The sequence below is a fragment of the Cynocephalus volans genome, chromosome 5, assembly GCF_027409185.1.
Source record: "Cynocephalus volans isolate mCynVol1 chromosome 5, mCynVol1.pri, whole genome shotgun sequence".
NCBI lineage: Eukaryota > Metazoa > Chordata > Mammalia > Dermoptera > Cynocephalidae > Cynocephalus > Cynocephalus volans.
The window spans coordinates 30,393,034-30,412,609 of NC_084464.1; the positions used below are offsets into that span (position 1 = coordinate 30,393,034).

The 19,576-nt window shown below is 38.9% G+C and overlaps 2 protein-coding genes across 10 annotated transcripts in view; one reads left to right on the top strand and one right to left on the bottom strand.

Moving 5' to 3' along the window:
• The window catches only part of KIF13A (kinesin family member 13A), a 193,748-nt gene that overhangs the window by 164,584 nt on the left and 9,588 nt on the right, over positions 1 to 19,576 (bottom strand). The window lies entirely within an intron of this gene.
• On the top strand, positions 9,346 to 10,487 carry LOC134378488 (dnaJ homolog subfamily C member 8-like). The gene has a single exon (XM_063097636.1). It carries the CDS (start codon positions 9,367 to 9,369, stop codon positions 9,976 to 9,978), a length of 612 nt encoding a protein of 203 aa, XP_062953706.1. The 5' UTR covers positions 9,346 to 9,366; the 3' UTR covers positions 9,979 to 10,487.

Here is a 19,576-nt window from a genome sequence, read left to right on the forward strand (position 1 = left end):
ATTTTACTGACTATCCCTGGATAATCATAAAATCAATCTGAATTCCTCAAAAGATACTGAAGGGGCTTGCAAAAACTCTGAAAAATTTTCTCTGGCCCTCTGTTCCTCTTAGCCAGAACGTTTTTTCCAATTGCTTTTAAAGAATATCTGTATTTGCATACGGTGTTCTGAACAGCACAAATCCAACTCTACATCTAGTAAAACCTAGATACATCAGACTTCTAAGCAACTGAAATTGCTAAGTAAAATGTCCATAAATATCTAAACACAAAGTTTGTGCTGATAACATTAGTTCACAAGCTATAAATAGTAAAGATTATTTTCTATAAATGTACTACAGCTGTTATTTGAATTTTGAGAGGCAAGGACTAACAACAAATTAGGTATTTTAATCGCAATTTACTTTTTCTATCAACTATAACTATGTCCAACATTTCAATTTGGACCATTTTACTGAATTCCTTCATCTTCACCTTGAATGTATGAGGGTACTTCAAAAAGTCCGCAGAAAAACATACTTAAAAGATAATACAAATCTTTCCGTGAACTTTTTGAAGTACCCTAGCATAATTAGTATAATGTCATATTTTCAGTTAATTTCTAACATATGATCTATTTTTGTACTTTAACCGCATTTATTCCATCTAATCCATTGCCAATGATTTTTTTAATCCAAACATTAAATTGATTTTCATCCACTAATTGTATTCAGTATATAAAATTCCAATTATAAAATTATGTGGGCAATGCTAATGTTTTTGTGACATTTATTTCTAAATAAAAAATTACTGTTGTAAGGTCACTATTTAAGGAGATACATATATTTTATCATTCATTCAATGTTTACTGTAAACCTTTGTGCTAGGGATACAATGACAAGTAAAACTGACATGTCAAAAGTTTCACAAGAGCTTCTACAGACATTCTCATTTAATTTAATAGAGTCTGCATGGAAAACTGAGCCATACCCTTATAAACCATGTAGTCTACGTACATTTGCAAATTGCTCTTTATTAATTGTGCTACATTATGTTTGGGAGCTGCAATGCAAAAAGAGTTTTATAAAATATTCAGTTGCCACCAAAAATAAAATTCTCAGAATACCAGATGTTTCTCTGTATGAACGTGTAAGAGTCAAGAGCTGGAAAGCAGGAGAGGAAAGAATGTATTCTTAGAAAAATAAACAGGCTAGAAACAGGCAGTTGATGTAAACAACCCTAACCTAAAATAAGATGATTTCTACACCTCCTGTATCAACAAGTAGAGAGGACTCCCTTGAGGCAGGATAGATCATTTTCAATTATATTTATTAAACCTCCACATTAACCCCCAAACATGAAAGTCAGGGGCACATCTAACAGTAGGTTTCCTCATTGGATTGAGAGCTCTCAGTTCCCACCAATCAACATGCCCTCCCCAAAAGGTTATGGCTGAAGTCTAGAAAAAGTTATATTATGTATTCATTTTGAATAGCATTTAAGATTCCTCAACCAGTGGAGAAACTTTAGGAGTTAAAAGTTGCCAACAGGGTCGGCCTGTGGTTCACTTGGGAGAGTGTGGTGCTGATAACACCAAGGCCGCTGGTTCAGATCCCTATATAGGGATGGCCACTTAGCTCACTTGGAAGAGCGTGGTGCTGACAACACCAAATCAAGGGTTAAGATCCCCTTACTGGTCATTTTTTTTTTTTTAAATTAATAAATAAAAGTTGCCAACAAGGTAGAATCATGAGAAAATGATATGACTCAATGGGAAAATCTCTCTTTATAAACTAAAAAAATAAAACATTCTTTGAGAGTGGGGAGCCATAAAAAATAACTTTGGATTTTGCTTTGACTGGAATCACTACTAGATTGGCCTCTGGGCACCAATGTTTGTTGACTGAACTTAAATGAATCGTAACTAAAAATAACAGTGCTAAACTTCAAAACCAAGACGCCTTAACTGGGCTGGCCCAGTTAGCTCAGTTGGTTAGAGACTGTTGCTGATAACTCCAGGGTCCAGGGTTCTATCCATTTACCTACCAGGCAACAAAACAACAACAAAAAACCAAGATGCCTTTACTAAAAAAAAAACTCTCCCCACAAATAACTCTTTTCCTTCTATATCCTAAATATGCATCTATGAATGTGATCAGGCTAGCCAACAATCTCTTGGAAGGATAGTCTTATATCAATTGTAGTTGAGGTATGGGTACAGGGTAGCCCCTTCCTTTACCCAGGGGATATATCACAATAACATCTCTCAGAAGGATGTGAGATTTTTAAGTTGATCCAAAGAGACCATGGGTTTTAAATACTTGAGAAACATTTTTATATGTCATTCCTCAGACATATTCCCAGGAGAATAAGGAAAAATAAAGAATTGTGGTGTCCATCATATAGTAGTGCATGAGTGATACCAAAGAAAAAGTGAAATGAGCCAGGAAGACCCCACTGACTTCATCATCAAGGAGTGAATACAGAGTACTAAGTATCATCAACTCCTTCTCTATGTTTCTGAGCATGAACTGAATGCCAACCCTGACACTAGACATCTTTGATGATTCAAAGTGAAAGAAACTAAGCCTCCTTAAAGAATCTTGCCATATAATTCAGTTTAAAAAATTATTAAAAAGAAGACAAGTTCACAATGATATAGTTAAAATCATTTAAATGATGTTAAGAGGGTTTGAAGTTAAGACAAGGAAGGGCCAGTGAAAGAGTCTTAAAGGAGGATGCGTTTTGAATCATCTAAAAGGAACCAGTGAATGTGAGCTTGTGGAAAGGAAGCTAAAAGAGCATTTCAGACAAGATAGTAAGGAAGTGAGAACTTGGATGCGCAACTTAGTAAGATCTGGACATGGCAAGTGGATGGACTTTGCTGGAGTGGGGTGGTAGGGGGACCTAAAGAGGAGCTGGGATTTCAAAGGTGGAAGGAAGCAACTCATGTGGAGATAACAAAGCAAGTGGTTAAGATATGTGATAAGTCAAGTCCCAGCAAGCAAGTCAGGAACCTGAAATCACCACACAATTGGCCCAACAAGCACTAAGCATACTGTAAGCCCTTTAAATTATCCCCAAATTAGGCCAGAACATGTAAAGCCAAACTGCACTTTTAATATTTTACTGACTACCATAAATTAAACATTAGACAAAAAAGACCAAAAAGTGACTATTTTTATGGTAGAGATACTGGTAAGGATATTGTTGACTAAATAACTGTGAGAGGACAGAAAGATATTTCATCCAAGACTTAGTAACAAGAATAGCTCTGTTCTTTTTGAGCAACTTGCTGGCCTTCTTTTTATAGACAATCATATAAGTGTTTTCCTCTTACACGGCCTTCTAGTATCCCGCAGCCAAACATGAGATCCACGTCCAGCAACTATATGTACTATAGCATACACTAGGCATCTTACTCCTGGTTTCAAATTACTTCTCTTATTCTCCCTCCACCTTGGATATCCTCCCCTAAGCCCCTTGTTCCAGTCTGTGCTCTGGGATGTCTCAGCATCTGATTGGTGATACTGTCTCTTCTCCATATTTTTACATTTTAGAATCAGGATGCATCTGATAATCAAGGCTTAACGGTTCAACCGGCAATAGTTTTTCTTTCTTTTGTGGCACCTGTTTACCAATGTGTCTTGTAATTGATGGTATTTTAGATGTGGTGAAAATATGGTAATAAATTGAAGAACGGGGTTGGCACAGCCATAAAAGGTCAAGCTTTTCCTGCAGAGGCTGAGACACAGGAAAGAAGTCGTAAGTTACAAGAGAGATCACAAAAAAAGAGCAAAGAAAAGATCTGAGAAGGCACTTGGCAATGGAAGCACAAACAGAGGACACTGAGCACAGCCAGAAGAGGGAGAAGCCAGAAAGGCTCCGCCTGGGGGAGGGCACAGCAGAACACAACCATCTGTACCAAGCCCTGCCCTCGGGAACAGCTGATGGCAGTGTGGGGGCGGCATGCACATCTGCCTGAGTCTGCACATCAAGCACAGGCACCCTGAGGAAGCTCAGCCACAGAGTGCTTGTGACTGCTATGACTATTCTGCCTGGACCAACTCCTGTGGTCCTCTCGCTCTCTAACTTTCCATATGGTGGAGGTCTAAAAGCCAATCTACACCTTTCCATGCAATTAGAATCTTCCTCATGCTTGACTCAAATTTGATTTCTGCCATTAGTTCTGGCTTATTAATGAGAATATAATGAATAGAATCAAGCTAATGTTATCAGCAAGCCCCAAAATTTCTGACATAGATGCATTTGATTCAATTATTTAGACTGCAGATCTGTCTGACCTCTCTCCCCACTACACTGTATGAGGGTACTTCAAAAGTTTATGGAAAGATTCATATTATCTTTCAATTCTATTTTCTATGAACTTTTTGAAGTACCCTTGCAAATTTAAAGTGCATAAAAACCATCGTTTATCCCATACAGTACAATTACATAACCAGTAGGTCTAGACATCAAAGAATTTTGCTTCCCTTTAAATGTTGTGACCAACAGAAATGGGGTGAAGAGGGAGTAAGAGTGTCACGTGGAGTAACACAAGTAGACAAGGTTTTACGATACAAAAAATATGTTACCAATGACTACAAAAGGGCCCAGGAAAACTATTTGAGTGATGGAAATGTTCTATATCTTAATGGTGGTGGTGGTTACACAGGTGTATTGAATTGTAAGAATTCAAGAAAGTGTATCCTTAAGATTGGTGCATTTTATTGTAGATAAATTATACCTCAATAAAGTTGATTTTAGAATAAATCAGCTCTATTAGCTCTCTTCCTTCGCTCTTAGCTGCTCATTTTATAACCACCTTACTGATTCTCATAAAATACACTTGAAAAATGGTAGACAAAATGCAAATGATATTCAAATAAGTCCAATTTTCTACTTTTTGCAAGCTAAGATCATTCACTGGCCTAAAGGTATGTTATAATGAATCTTGTCTGTGGTTCTCAGAAGTTGACATCAGGAAAACTACCTTATTCTCTAATGCCCTCAAATGTAGAAAACGCAAAGATAAAAAATAAATACGGAACTCAATCACTGGATAAAGTAAATCAAATTTATAAAAACAGTAGAAAATATCAGTGTTATACCAAGAAAGAAAATACAAATGGAATCCTGTCAAAGTGCATATGTACTAATGCGACTTTCTTAAAGAGAAAGCCAGAAGTCTAACAGGTTTTGAACTTTTTTTTTTTTTTGGAATAATATGTAAAATTGGATAAAAAGGATACAGGTTGAGTATCCCTTATCTGAAATGCTTGGGACCAGAAGTGTTTCCGATTTTGGATTTTTTTGGATTTTGGAATATTTGCACATACATAAAGAGTTATCTTGGGGATGGGATACAAGTCTAAACACAAAATTCATTTGTTTCGTATACACCTTATAGTCCGAAGGTAATTTTATACAATATTTTTAATAATTTTGTGCATGAAACAAAGTGTACATTGAACCATCAGGTCAGGTGTTGAATTTTCCACTTGTCAGCATTCAGAAAGTTTTGGATTTTGGAGCATTTAGGATTTTGAGAGTAGGAATGTTCAACCTGTACTAGCCTAGCAAATTTTTCATGGGCTTAGGTAATTACCATCTGTAGAGCTTCAAAGCTGGCTTGATTTTATTCCAGATAAATGCTTTTAGAATCCTGAAAAGTGTATAAAAAGCAAACAAAACTCATGTCCCCCAAATGAAAAGGCAACAGCTTTCGCAGGAGCCTGGACTGATTTTCTCTAATACTCCTTAGTTTCATGTTTAGACATGTTTAAGTCATGTTTAATCTTTAGTTATGTTCTGTCCACAGATTTAATTAGGTGATAAGGAAATGTTGTTTCCATTAAGGTTAGCTATATAAACCATCTAAAACATCACTATCTAGAATAGTATTCAAATATGAAAAAATCATAGGTCGGGAAGACAAGGCTTTTGCTGTACTTGGTTCAAATCTCCCATAGGCCATTTTAATGGCCAATATTTCAACAATTATTGAGAGAACACCAGAGTTCAGATGCAGAAACTGGTTCTCTGGTCCTTATAAAATTCCACATAGCTTTTACTGAGTAAAAAGTTCCATTCTCTTTTTAGCAGCAGGAAGGAAAAAAAATTATTACAAGTGACTCAAAACAAAGTAATTTAACTGTTCTTCATTAGTGGGATGTTTTCAGAACACAGTACCGAAATATTTGTAATGTTAAATCTCATTACTTATCCAATAGCTTTATTATCAGGGTTGATTTTGGCCTTGTTATTTTGTTTTAGGTTTATCTTTGTGGTGACAGCACGTTAGCTTTAACCATAATTTTAGATAAAAGAATAACCACAAGCTCATTAAAATTACACACTCATCAAATTAAAAAGTACAATATTAGTTTGGGTAAGGTGTTAAAACTTCTCAAAGAGGTCGGTGGTAGGATAAAGATAAGGCAAAAGTAAAAATTACCAATGTCAACTCATAAAAATTGGATGTGGGTGTGTTTGTCTGTATATATATATATATTTTTTAACTCCAGCTCTAAAGTGGCATAACACAGCAACTTTATAACCATGATAAATGAGCTGGTGTACCCATTAGAATTTGCTTCTAATGTTCTTTCCTACTAAAAGGATTTATATCTTGAAACAGTAAATATTCAAGATTCTGGAACATATTTTTGTCAGTGAGCAAAGATTATTTCAAAAGTTCTTAAGAATCGCTAAAAGAATACAATTAAGAAGACTCTCTCACTGGTCAAGCATGACAATCTGGACATTAACAAAAATGGAGTGGATGAATAAATAGTGTCTACTAGATGTGATCCAGACACAACACAATGCTTGATGTTTTCAACATGGATCAGACACAGATTCACTTGACTGCATCTTCTCCATAATACTGAGAATTACTGAAACGTATTTTTGTTCTTATCACCATTATTCATCCTACCTCAACACCACCCCTCTGTTTTATGGTTCTTACTATTACATTAATAATAGCAATAATAATAATGCACTAAGAAAAATAGCTAACAGTTATTGAATATTTACTATAAACACTCAAAGTGCTTTATCTATTTTATACCAAGTTGGAAATTAAGATACAGTGAAGTTAAGCAGCTTGCCTAATGTTTTAGTCTGTTTTGTGTTGCTATAACAGAATACCTGAGACTGGGTAATTTATAAAGAAAAGAGGTTTATTTGGCTTCTGGGACAGTTGCATCTGGCACAGGCCTCAGGCTGTTTCTACTCATGGCGGAAAAGTGGCAGGAAGCCGGCAGGTACAAGCAGATCACATGGTGAGAGAGAGAGAGAGAGAGAGAGAGAGAGAGAGAGAGAGAGAGAGAGAGAGAGAGAGAGAGAGAGAGAGAGAGAGAGAGAGAGAAGGTACCAGGGTCTTTTTAAACAACCAGCTCTCGTAAGAACTAAGAGAGCAAGAACTCACTCATTAATCCCCCCACCCCCAGGGAAAGCATTAATCCATTCATGAGGGATCTGCCCCCATGACTCAATCACTTTCCAACACTGCCAAACTGAGGATCAAATTTCCACATGAGTTTTGGAGGGGACAACACATGCAAACTCCATAACCCAACATCACCCAATTAGTAAGTGCGGATGCCAAGATTCCCACCCAAGGAGTCTGGGCTCCAGAGTTAGTGCTCCTAATGCTGCTTCATTAATTAAGGAAAGAAAATCCCAAATAGACCAACAGGATCTAACTTAGTTTAGTAGACATTCTACAGTTACTAAGCACTTTCTGAAGAAAACTTTGGTGAAGGGAAATGTTAAAACAAAACAAAGAAAATTTCAGTGACAGAACTTTGACTTGGACTAAATGTTTAGCTGAACTTAGTGTCCTAAAGTTTTAGAAAGTGTCACTGCCTATAGGCAGCACACAATTGCTGTGTTTTCAAAACCTTAAATGAGTTATTCATCGGGTAGTATACTATGCACAGAAAAAGGACAATGCATCAAAATGTTAACAGTATGATGAGCAAATTTTATCTCCAATATCCTATACTTTCCAAGATTCAACAGTGAATGGGCATCATGTTTATAACTAGAAAAAAAATTATATTAAAAACAAAGTTATTTAAGCTTTCAAAAAGAGGAGGGATATGTGCCTCTCACTTCCTCTGCAGGAAGAAAACCGTGAGCCATGCAAATTAAGCTACAAGTTCCTAAAAATGTCACTCAGACACTTGGATTAAAAAAAAAAATGAAAGTAGAACTGTGTTGTTATTTTGTCATTTAAGAAGTACTGTGAATAAGAAAAGAAAGAATCCATCCTACATCCAATCACTCAAGGATGGAAAACTAAGGCACAGAAAACTATCGAAAGCCTTTCTGGAAGACAGCAGGTTCCAGCAGCTGAGACACCTGGTTATTCATCTCCAGAATCATGAAATACCCCCACCATACAGACCACTATAGCCAACAACTTCCTATAAGCTGCCCTCCATTTCTTATGCTCCAAAGAAAAGACCTGCAGTGTGAGTTCTCTCCTGCTCTCATTTGGCTAGCCACTGAGACTTCTGTCTTCTTGCTCTGATTTCCAAAGCAATAAGGCTCAGCCACAGGACTATGACCTGCTGATGTTTGATAATGACTGTGAGATGTATCACAAGTAACTTGTTAGTAAGGTGCTTATTAAATAAACTCTGCAAATGGCTTACTTAAAATATAAACAAAAGCAGACTCAAAGTTATGCATGTGGAATGCCATTCTCACATGACTTCCCTTCCAATGTGCATTCTTGGACAGTATGCTGCAAATTGCCCACAATGCTGAGAACCCCTGGTGCAGTGATAAACTTAGGAGTATCACTTGACATGTGTGCTATAGAGGGGTGGGGGAAACACTGATAACTGCCACAAGAGCAAACAACGGTGCAGCACCAACCCAACTGCCATTTAGGAACCAGAAATGAAAGGTGCCCAGAGATGACCTTACCCACTGGGAGAAAGAAGAATAAGCAGGCCAGCAGCCCCTGCCACTCCGGGGGCTGTCCTCGACTCACAGGCAACTGACTCCAGGTGGAGCTAGAGAAAGGTGCACTGGCAACCCACCATCTTTCCTTTCTCTCAAATCTTCCCCACCACCCTTCTCTTCCCATGACATTAGGAGGATCAATTTCTCATGTTCTGACTCACAGGAATGCCAACCAAGTCAGGCTGGTGTAGGGTCCACTCATCAAGTCTGGGACCACACCACCTCTGGAGCAGACATCAGCTCTGGCATTATCGTAAATGAAACATTCCTGACCTTATGACTTTTCCTAGGACAGAATTCTCTTCCACTAGATAAACGTACAGAACTCACTGCCAATGTAGGTTGTACACTAAACATTTAAAATGTGAACTTTGGAGGGTCACGTGGTGGCTGGGCCGGAGAAATGGCGGCTTCGGGAGAGAGTGGGGCTTCGGGCGGCGGAGGCAGCACAGAAGAAGCGTTTATGACCTTCTATAGTGAGGTGAAACAAATAGAGAAGAGAGATTCGGTTCTAACATCCAAAAATCAGATTGAAAGATTGACCCATCCTGGTTCCTCTTACTTCAATTTCAACCCATTTGAGATTCTTCAGATAGATCCTGAAGTGACAGATGAAGAAATAAAAAAGAGATTTCGGCAGTTATCCATATTGGTGCATCCTGACAAAAATCAAGATGATGCTGACAGAGCACAAAAAGCTTTTGAAGCTGTGGACAAAGCTTACAAGTTGCTACTGGATCAGGAACAAAAGAAGAGGGCCCTGGATGTAATTCAGGCAGGAAAAGAATACGTGGAACACACTGTGAAAGAGCGAAAAAAACAATTAAAGAAGGAAGGAAAACCTACAAATGTAGAGGAGGATGACCCTGAGCTGTTCAAACAAGCAGTGTATAAACAGACCATGAAACTTTTTGCTGAGCTGGAAATTAAAAGGAAAGAGAGAGAAGCCAAAGAGATGCACGAAAGGAAACGACAAAGGGAAGAAGAGATTGAAGCTCAAGAAAAAGCCAAATGAGAAAGGGAGTGGCAGAAGAACTTTGAGGAAAGTCGAGATGGTCGTGTTGACAGCTGGCGAAACTTCCAAGCAAATACAAAGGGGAAGAAAGAGAAGAAAAATCGGACCTTCCTGAGACCCCCAAAAGTAAAAATGGAGCAGCGTGAGTGACCACCTGGGGTCACACAACCTTCCCCCACTTATCTTCCTTCCTGCTTTGAAGGACTCATTCTTTTCTCCCACTTCCACCCCAACATAGAGTAGTACTTGCTTTTTAGTTCGTTTTGTTTTCAATACAATTTAATATCGATCAGAGTAATTCTTTTGTACATTGAAATAAGGGGCTCAGTTTAAAAAAGACCATCCCTACCCCCTACCCCTAAACAACCGGGATTGGAAGGTGTCACCATTGGTGCTGCCTTCTCTTCCTACGGCCTGTAACTTAATGTTTTGTACTTCGCTGAATTGTGATGGTTAGAAACTTCGTGTATAGTTTGTGGAAATCATCCAATTAAACATATTGCTTAAAATGGTGTTGCTGTGACTTCAGAGACAAGCCTGGGCTACTTTAGGAATCCCCTTTTCTTCAGTTGCTTGCTTCTGGGTGTGCCACCCTTGGAAGCCCCAGGTCAGATGGGGAAGGCAGTATGGGCACACAGAGCAGTCACTTGATGCCCTCACACCCTGTGGTGGCTGGCATGGGCTCTTCCGTCTGACTGACCAATCAGTGTGGCATGAGGCTCTGAGCCAAAACCTGTTCACTTTCCAAAGAGCTATCCATCCTCTATCCACTACCATTATGTCCTAGCCTGTCTGCATTTGTTAGTGGCAATATTCTTGATATATAATAAATTTTTATACTCAAACCAAAAAAAAAATAAAAAATAAAAATAAAAAAATAAAATGTGAACTTTGTCAAACACTGGGTAACTTCTTGGCTGGATGAACCATTACTTATGTCACATAATGCTAAGCAACTACGGTCTCTGCTTGTCAGCTCAAGGCAGTGGTAGTCAAAGTGCTTAGAGTCTAGGAGCTACATTTGTACTGTCATTACCCAAAACAGCCAGACAACAGTATACGGCCTGTCATTATGTAATAATCTAATGCAGAAATTAGATGTCTCAGAGGGCCCAGAACCACAAGTGATGTAACAGATAGCCCGAAGATCAAATCAAAACACTCCACCCACAAACTCATGTACCTAGCTCTTGTAAAGTTTATACCCATATCTTTCATTGTATCTAATCATAAAATATCTAAAAAGTACCTATTACTTCCAAGGCATGTGCTAGCTGCTAGGAGAAAGGAATAGGGAAGAAACAGAAAATAAATACAAGGGGCTGTGCCCTCAAGGGGTTTACAGTCTAGAAAGAGTAGTAAGCCATTTGTATGGATTCTTCACAGACATGGAACTGGTCATTGTCTTTATTCAGGGTAACAGGTTTTGGCCACATGGGTGGAATCAGGGCCCTGGTGAATAGATACAAGGCTTTTCAATGGGTATAACCTATGTCTGCCCAGCACTCCTACCTGAGCCTATCGCCAACATCCCTAGAAAGACTTCAGTAAGTAAGAGGCTTAGGGAGAAATTCTTTGTCACTAACACCTTTGGCCAGGGCTATCCAGGATCCAGATGTTTAAGTCAAAGACTGCATTAAAGTTAATTAAAAAAAAAAAAAAAAAAAAAAAACACCTAGTAATTGAAGCTGGCAAAGTGCCTGAAGCATGAAACTGATCTGAAATCTATTTACTTGTACACTGTCACTACTGTATCTCCTCTCTTGGAATCCTGACATTAAAATGTTTCTATGCACTCAGGGTCATACCAGGACTGATAATGTCTGACAAGCTCTGATACATGCTGATCAATAGCTGTCTAATCACTAAGGCTGTTTAGACAAGTAAAAAGCCTTTCTCTTTCCAATTTAAAACTGAAGATGACCTCATGCACACCTCAGATACCATAAAACATTTCTGCTGCAGAACAGGATACACATAGTATGGCTTGTCTCCCTCATCACGGGCTGTTGCTGCCACTAGATCACCAAGATGGCTTTGGGGAAGGCTGGAAAGTCAAGGTTGTCAAGACCTAGGCTGATTCCCACCCCTTATTCCTCCTCCTCCCATGCCCTGGCTCCCACCCTTACCCTACATCATGTTCGTTGCTTCTAGGGGTGGAATGAGGAGTGACAGCAGCAAAACCTGAGAACTCAACAGAGAGCAGGGAGAGGCGAATGGGAGAGCCACACACCTGTACTTTCCTTCCTTACAAAGCCATGGGGCCTGAATGGTGGATAAGAAGCTTCCCATGCAGAGGGAAAAAAGCGAGAAGCAGAGCACACACTCATGTTCATGTAAATGTACAAAGTACTAAGCACATCAAAACTTTTTGTTGTCTTTAGTTTTTGTGTATTTCTGTACACAATAGTGAAACTGGATGCATTAATCAAAAATTCTAAGAGAGCATGCATCTCTCTCATTAAAAAAAAGAAAGAAAAGAAAAGAAAAAAGATGCAGGGCTGGCCCGTGGCTCACTCAGGAGAGCGTGGTGCTGACAACACCAAGTCAAGGGTTAAGATCCCCTTACCCGTCATCTTTAAAAAAAAAAAAAAAAAGATGCAGACATTTAAGTTTGCATGCTATATTTTTTGAAAAAAATTTTAAGAAGATAACTAACAAATTCAAAGAAAACTACCATGTTTCCATAAAATATCCTCAATATATTTTCCACATTTTAGTGAGTCAGTAAATGAATGCCAAAAACCAACAGATTTCCAAAAAAATAAGTAAAAGACAATTCAGGGATAAAATATATTCACTTAAGGAATGCCAAAAAACCAGATATACAAGTAAACACATTTCTCTACTCTGAAAGAATACTCTGGGTGGCCCTCAGTCAATCCTCTAGTATGGTAAACATTGTAACAAAAGTCACCAGCATGGGTCTGGGGATAATACATTCAGTTGCTTCAAGAAGAAAAAAAGTACAAAACCTGATATTATTGAACCTTACGTTTCAGTAGCTTCAGCCAATTATTTCTTCAGAAGTCAGTTTACAACTAGGTAGTACTAGCAATCTATGAATCCCCCATGCTAACTAAATAAAGCCTAGTTACCATATATCCAATTATCAAAAATATAATCAAAGCACAACAAACATGTAGTGAGAATGTACTATGTCTAAGATGGCAAAGGACCAGCACCCAATAACTAGAGCACAGAGCAAAAGGTATCACAATTGGAGGTACAGCCTGTCCCCAGGACCAGGAACACATCCCCAAACAGGCCCCTTGTTATTCAGTTCATTTACAGTGGATGAAATTCCAGAGCAGGCTATTTGAACTGCAGTTTTCCCCTCAGATCTTATGCCCTGGCTTTGGTACAATCCTCTACCATCAGCCCCCCAATTCTTTGCATACACACAATTTTTCATGTCAAATTTTTGTCAAAAACATTTGCTTCTTATAGGTATTCACACACAATTTCTGAACACAAATTCTTTACCCAAATGAATGACTTGCCAACTGACCAGAGACTTGGTCAACACCTGTTAGAAAGAATTTCCCTCTCAATAAAATTGCAACATCCCAGTAAAGCAGCGTTCTGTGGTCGTGATAGCTGAGACATGTGAAGTGCTTGATTTGACATCCCAAAGGTAGTCTTTAAAATGCATACTGCAATAGGGCTGGCCCGTGGCTCACTTGGGAGAGTGTGGTGCTGATAACACCAAGACCATGGGTTCGGATCCCTGTATAGGGATGACCAGTTAGCTCACTTCAGAGACCATGGTGCTGACAACACTAAGTCAAGGGTTAAGATCCCCTTACCGGTCATCTTTAAAAAAAATAAAAATTAAAAAAATAAAATGCATACTGCATTAACTCAGCAAGTCATAAGACTTAAGAAACAAGACTTCCATTTTTAATTGCTCTTTTTAGGTGCTAAAAAGTAACTTCCTGTCTTAAACCTGTAATGAGTAAGAAGCAATATTAGAAACAAAGCCCAGGTCAATGAGCTCTAAGTGTCCCCCAGCAACAAAAATAATCAAATTATCAAGGCTCAGTGTGTGTTATGTGCTACACACCACGCTAACCCTCAAAACTCACAAGGTCTGTACTTTTATTATTCCCACTTTAGAAATGAGAAAACCAAGGCACAGAGAGTTAAGGAATTTGCCCAACATTTCACAGCCAGTAAATGGTGGAGTCGAGTTCAAACACAAGCAGCTTGTCTCCCAAGTCCATACCCTTGGCCACTACACCATTCTGCCACAACACTTGATGGTGTTTTACAAAACTATGTATTTATGCTCAACTGATGTCTATACAAACACTGCAAAAGGCAAATAAGAGGCTTCCCTTCAGCCTGGGTAAAAGCTGTGGTTCAGATACAAGGTAATTTACAATACTTAAAGAAACTTAAATCTGGAGGAGTGACATCATCAAGTTGGCTGAATAGACAATTCCCAGCATTGCTCCTCCTCACAAGTAACCAATTTACAACTATTAAAAAGCAAAGACTGCCAACCTGGGATGGCTAGAGCTGGAGGAAGACGAGGAGAGACCCGCAGAGTTCGTGAAGGCCATGGGTGTAGGGACAGCACCTATGGTTCCGAGCCCTGGCCACTTCTGAGCCACCTTGGTCACTTCTGAGCCACCCTGGTAGGCGGTAAGTGGCTGCTGCACACAGATCAAAGCCAGAAAAAGCCACAGCGGCACTCTTTGCATAAAACTGCTTGGAGTCTGCATGGGAGATGAGGGCTTCGGAGCACACCATACCAGCCCACAGGCCATAAAGACCACTGACAGGATTCCCCTGGGCCTGCACAGGAGCAAGTGACCACAGCTGACTGGAGAAGGGAGCCACCCAGAGGCTGGTGAGTTATCAAGAGGGATGCAGACATGGCCTGCCCCAGGGGAAGTGGTTGGAAGGCAGGAGAAAGGCTGGCTGGCCAGGGGAACACTGGGCGCGTGTGGGCAGCTGGTCTCAGTGGAAATCGGTCAGGGCGACAGAACTGCAAGGGGTGCAACCTGTGGGAAAGACTCAGTCCTGGGCCAGAAATTCCACACAGCCCAGACCCAGAAGTATCAACAATCTGCACCAAAAGCCTTCCCCAGAACTAGCAGCAAAGCAACAATTTAGCTCAAGCACAGAGCTCAAGATCTGGTCCCCACAGGAAGTTCCCCCAACTTGGGAACTAACCACAGAACAGCACATTAATTCCTGTGCAGAGTCTAAGTGGTGGTGGTAACTACTAATCTACCACAGAATGGAAATAAAAACCACAGACCAGAGACAAGGCTCTGATAACCACCTATAAACCTAGAAGAGGTAGCAGTCTCCTTAAAGGTCCAGGCATCAGTGTAAACACACAAAGATTGAGAAAGAACACAGAAATATGTCAACACCAAAGGAAACTAACAAAACATGAGCAATGGACACAAGAAGAAGAGCAGATCTATGAAATCTGACAGAGAGCTCAGAATAACTCTCTTAAGGATGTTCAAGGATTAACAAAAAAATACAGATAGAAAATTAAATGATATCTGGAAAAAATTCAGGAGCAGAACAAGAAACTTGACAAAAGAATTGAATCAACTAAAAAAAGAAATAGAAATTCTAGAAATAAAGAATACATTATCTGAATTAAAAAACTTGATAGAAAGCTCCAACAGCAGACTTAGAGAAAAGAATCAGTGAGCTTGAAGATAAAATACATGAAATTATCCAGAGGATCAAAAAGAAAAAAAGAATACGAAAAAATGAAATAGGAACACAGCAAATATGTGACTCCCTCAAGCGAAAAAACCTCGGCATAACTGGCATACCCAAAGAAGAAAAAGGAAGAGACCTAGAAAGCATATTCAAGGAAATAATGACTGAAAGTTTCCCAAGTGTGGCGAAAGATGACATCCAGACACAAGAAGTTCAGAGGTCACCAATCAAAGTCAATATTCCTAAAGAGGAACACCCCAAGACACATCATAATCAAGTTATTAAAAACCAAAGACAAAGAATACTGAAAGCCTCGAGAGAAAAGAAACCCATAAATTTTATTTGTGCTGACTTTTAAAAAGATTGGTGAGGTTATATCAATATATCAAACTATAAAAACAAAGATGTAGCTTGCCATTCAAAAAATTCAGTATACACACAAATAAGGGGGACTCTTTGGTCAATTTTTAAGGGAACAAATCCTTTAACAATCTGTAGCATGCTTTGGCCTAAAAAACCAAAGTTGTCCATAAACTCAAGACTATAAGAGTTGATGTAATATTAGACATCACAGACACCAAGGACATCCAACTGCACTTCACAGTCCAGGGGTCACCTACGGTGATACTGCCATCAACTCCCTGGATAGGAGAAAATAAGTGTGATGAGTTTTTTACAAAATTAAATCCATCCAAGGTTTAAATTCTGAGATTATGTCCTTCTTCCTATTCCAGTGTTAAGCTGTCCTTTATTTTATTGAATGAGGTATCAGGGTTTAGTGGTGTTTTTGTTTTAACGTGCTTACTTGGCACACTGAAAACAAGTTGTAAACTGTTTATCCAAATTTCTGTTTCTAATGTTTTCGGGTTTTGTTTGTTTTTTTAATCCTCAAGTCTGGGAACCAATGCACAAGGATAGCTAGAAGTCACTCTTGAAAAAACTAATTAAATAATAAACTGGCTAAAGAACTTTTTTTTTTTTAAAGCCCCTTAGGATTACAGTAGACCAGCAATTTTGGAAAATTATTTCCACTGCATAATTCATCATAAAAATGTAGACTAAGCTGTCATCCTGGAGAGAGAAAAACTACTCTATCAAAGCCAGCAACACTTCGAGGCTACAAAAAAACTTAAAGTGACATTACCATGCTAATGTTACTTATTTGTACTGTACCACTTTGTAACTCTAGATCAAAAAAGCAGATGTTTAAAACTGGATAAGGCTGTTAAATTTACCACCACTATCTTGATAAACCTTCCCTACCACCACTCCTCCCTCCTTACTCAAAACATTACCCTTGAAACAAATAATTTTGAGGATCTTTCTCAATGTAATAATGTAACCATTCCCTGTTACAATTTGTATCAAGAAAACTAAACTTTAATTAACTATATAAATAGAAGTATTTAAAGATAAAGAACAAAAAGGCAAACTAAAACAAAAAAACCTACTCCATTTAAAACCTTACAATTTAAAAAGTTCCAATTACAACTTTAAGTTCAGCTATAAATCTTTACACATTCTGTTTAGCTGGGATAATAGATAGGTGGGCACAAAAAGTATCAATTCTGAGGACTTGTTTTATTAAACCCCAGAACAGAACATAAGTATATTTAACAGCTTGTCAACATAAGTATATTTAAAGGCTTTGTTAATGTTCAACAAACTACATGTACGTGGCCTTCCAAAATTTGTAATAAATCTACTCAGTAGTCGCAGCAGAATGCCTGTGTAGTTCATCATCGTTTGCCCCTTCTGATTTTCTTCTGAAGCTCCCAGTTTGAGATACATAAATATTTGTGGTCGTTCATGATGGGTGTACAGCTAGGGAGTGTCTCCTCAAGAAAACACAAAGAGCCAAGAGCAAAGAGTAAAGCTTCCCTTTCCTCAAAAGCTTCCTTCCTGTTCCCTTCTTAAAAAACAAGGCTCCAAACTTCTTCCCCCAAGGGAACTGCAGACATATGCTTTCCTCAGACCTCTGAGGCTCATCACACCTACAGACCATACTCTGAAGGGCCGTAGGAAATCAGTAACTCCACAGTGCTTTTGAAAGAAAGGGGAAGAGGGTACAAATCAGAAGGGAAATACACACACACACTAAGCAGAGTTCATTCCACAGTGGAAGACAGAAAATAATAGGGATTAACTGGAGTTTGGTAGAGTTGTAACAGAACCATCAGAAACAAAATAAGCTCCCAAGGAAGTTCTAAGCTAACATCTCTGGAAATGTCATTTTGCCACCCCTACACATACGAGTACATAATTGTTGCATAAAACAGCTGTATGCCTGCAAGAACTGCTTAAAAATCAGTGGCTCCCAAAAAGAACACAACTGTACAAGATGCAAACTAATTGAAAGGTCCAAATGAGATGAGTTTTAGAATGTCCTATAGACACATGCAAAGGCTGATGTCCTAGCCAAGGTGGGAAGCATGCAGAAGGTAAAGAACCCAGGCTCCTCAGCCAGATGATAACGACTTCAAATACCTGGAGCTGGCCACTGTCTGATTTCACTTGACACCTTCAATCCTCCCATCAGCTACTGCAGGCAAACCGAACCGCCCAAGAACAGTGACCCTGTCCTCCCCAGTTCTCCTAACACTCTGACAAGAAGTAAATTAAAATGCAGCACATTTCACCCCCTATAAATTTTTGCCTACTTACTCTATTTAACTCAACTCTGTATTTAAATACAGTTGGGATAAATCTGAGTGTTTGAACTTAAAAAAAAAAAAACCTTACAGATTATCTAGTCCAGTCCTCATTTTTACGGAGGAAGAAACTTAGATGCAAGCATGATTGACCAATGGCTAGCTCAAAGACACAGACCAAGCGAGAGGCAGAACCAGGAGGCATCCAGCCTTTCCACCCCGTTCACAATGCTGCTTCTCCTTAGCCCAGATCCGATCCTCTGCATGGATGGGATCCCCAGGGCTCCACTCGTACTTACAGGATCCTCACGTACTTACAGGACCTGAAGCAGGGAATCAGGGCCCACAAAGCTGAGACAGGAAAGCTGAAAAAGAACCTGTGCTTCCTGGCAAGTATCAGGTGAAGGTATAAACAAGTACTCTTTATATAGATAATTTAAGTAATTCTTTCCCACTCTGCCACAATTCAAGTAAAAACAAATCACCAGGGGGATTTTTAATTAAATACACCTGGCTAGAAAGTCCTTAAGTTGTGAAACTGGGCTTTAAAGCCTGGTTTATTAAACTAGACCAGTGGTTTTAAACCTTGGCTATGCAGGAGAATCAACTGCCAACCATGTGAGATAACCATCTTGGATATTCAACCAGGTCAAGCCTTCAGATGGCTATACCTCTAGACAATGTGGAGCAGAGAAAAGTAATATTTGCCTTGCCCTGTCCAAATTCTTGACCCTCAGAATCTGCGAGCATAATAAAATGGTTGTTTTAGACCACTAAATTTTGGAATGGTTCATTAAGCAGCAATAGTAACTGGAACACCTGGGAAGCTTTAAAAAAAAAAAAAAATCCCAAAGTCCAAGGTGCATGACAGCTCAATTAAGCCAGAGTCTCTGGGGGTGTTACCCAGGCATCTACAAGGAGTGTTCAAAAAGTTCATGGAAAGATTCATATTACCTTGTAATTCATTTTTTTCATGAGCTTTTCAAAGTACCCTTGTATTTTTAAAGCACCCCAGGAGATTCTAATGTGCAGCCAAGGCTGAGAACCACTGGCTAGACAGGCACTGTTCAATACAGTATCCACCTGACACATGTAGCTATTTAAATTTAATGAAAAATAAATATTTCAAATTCTTCCTCAGTAGCACTAGCCATATTTCAAGTGCTCAAAAATCACATGGCTAGTGGTTGCCATATTGGACAGCAGAGATATAGAATATTCCTATCACAGAAAATTCCACTGGACAGTGC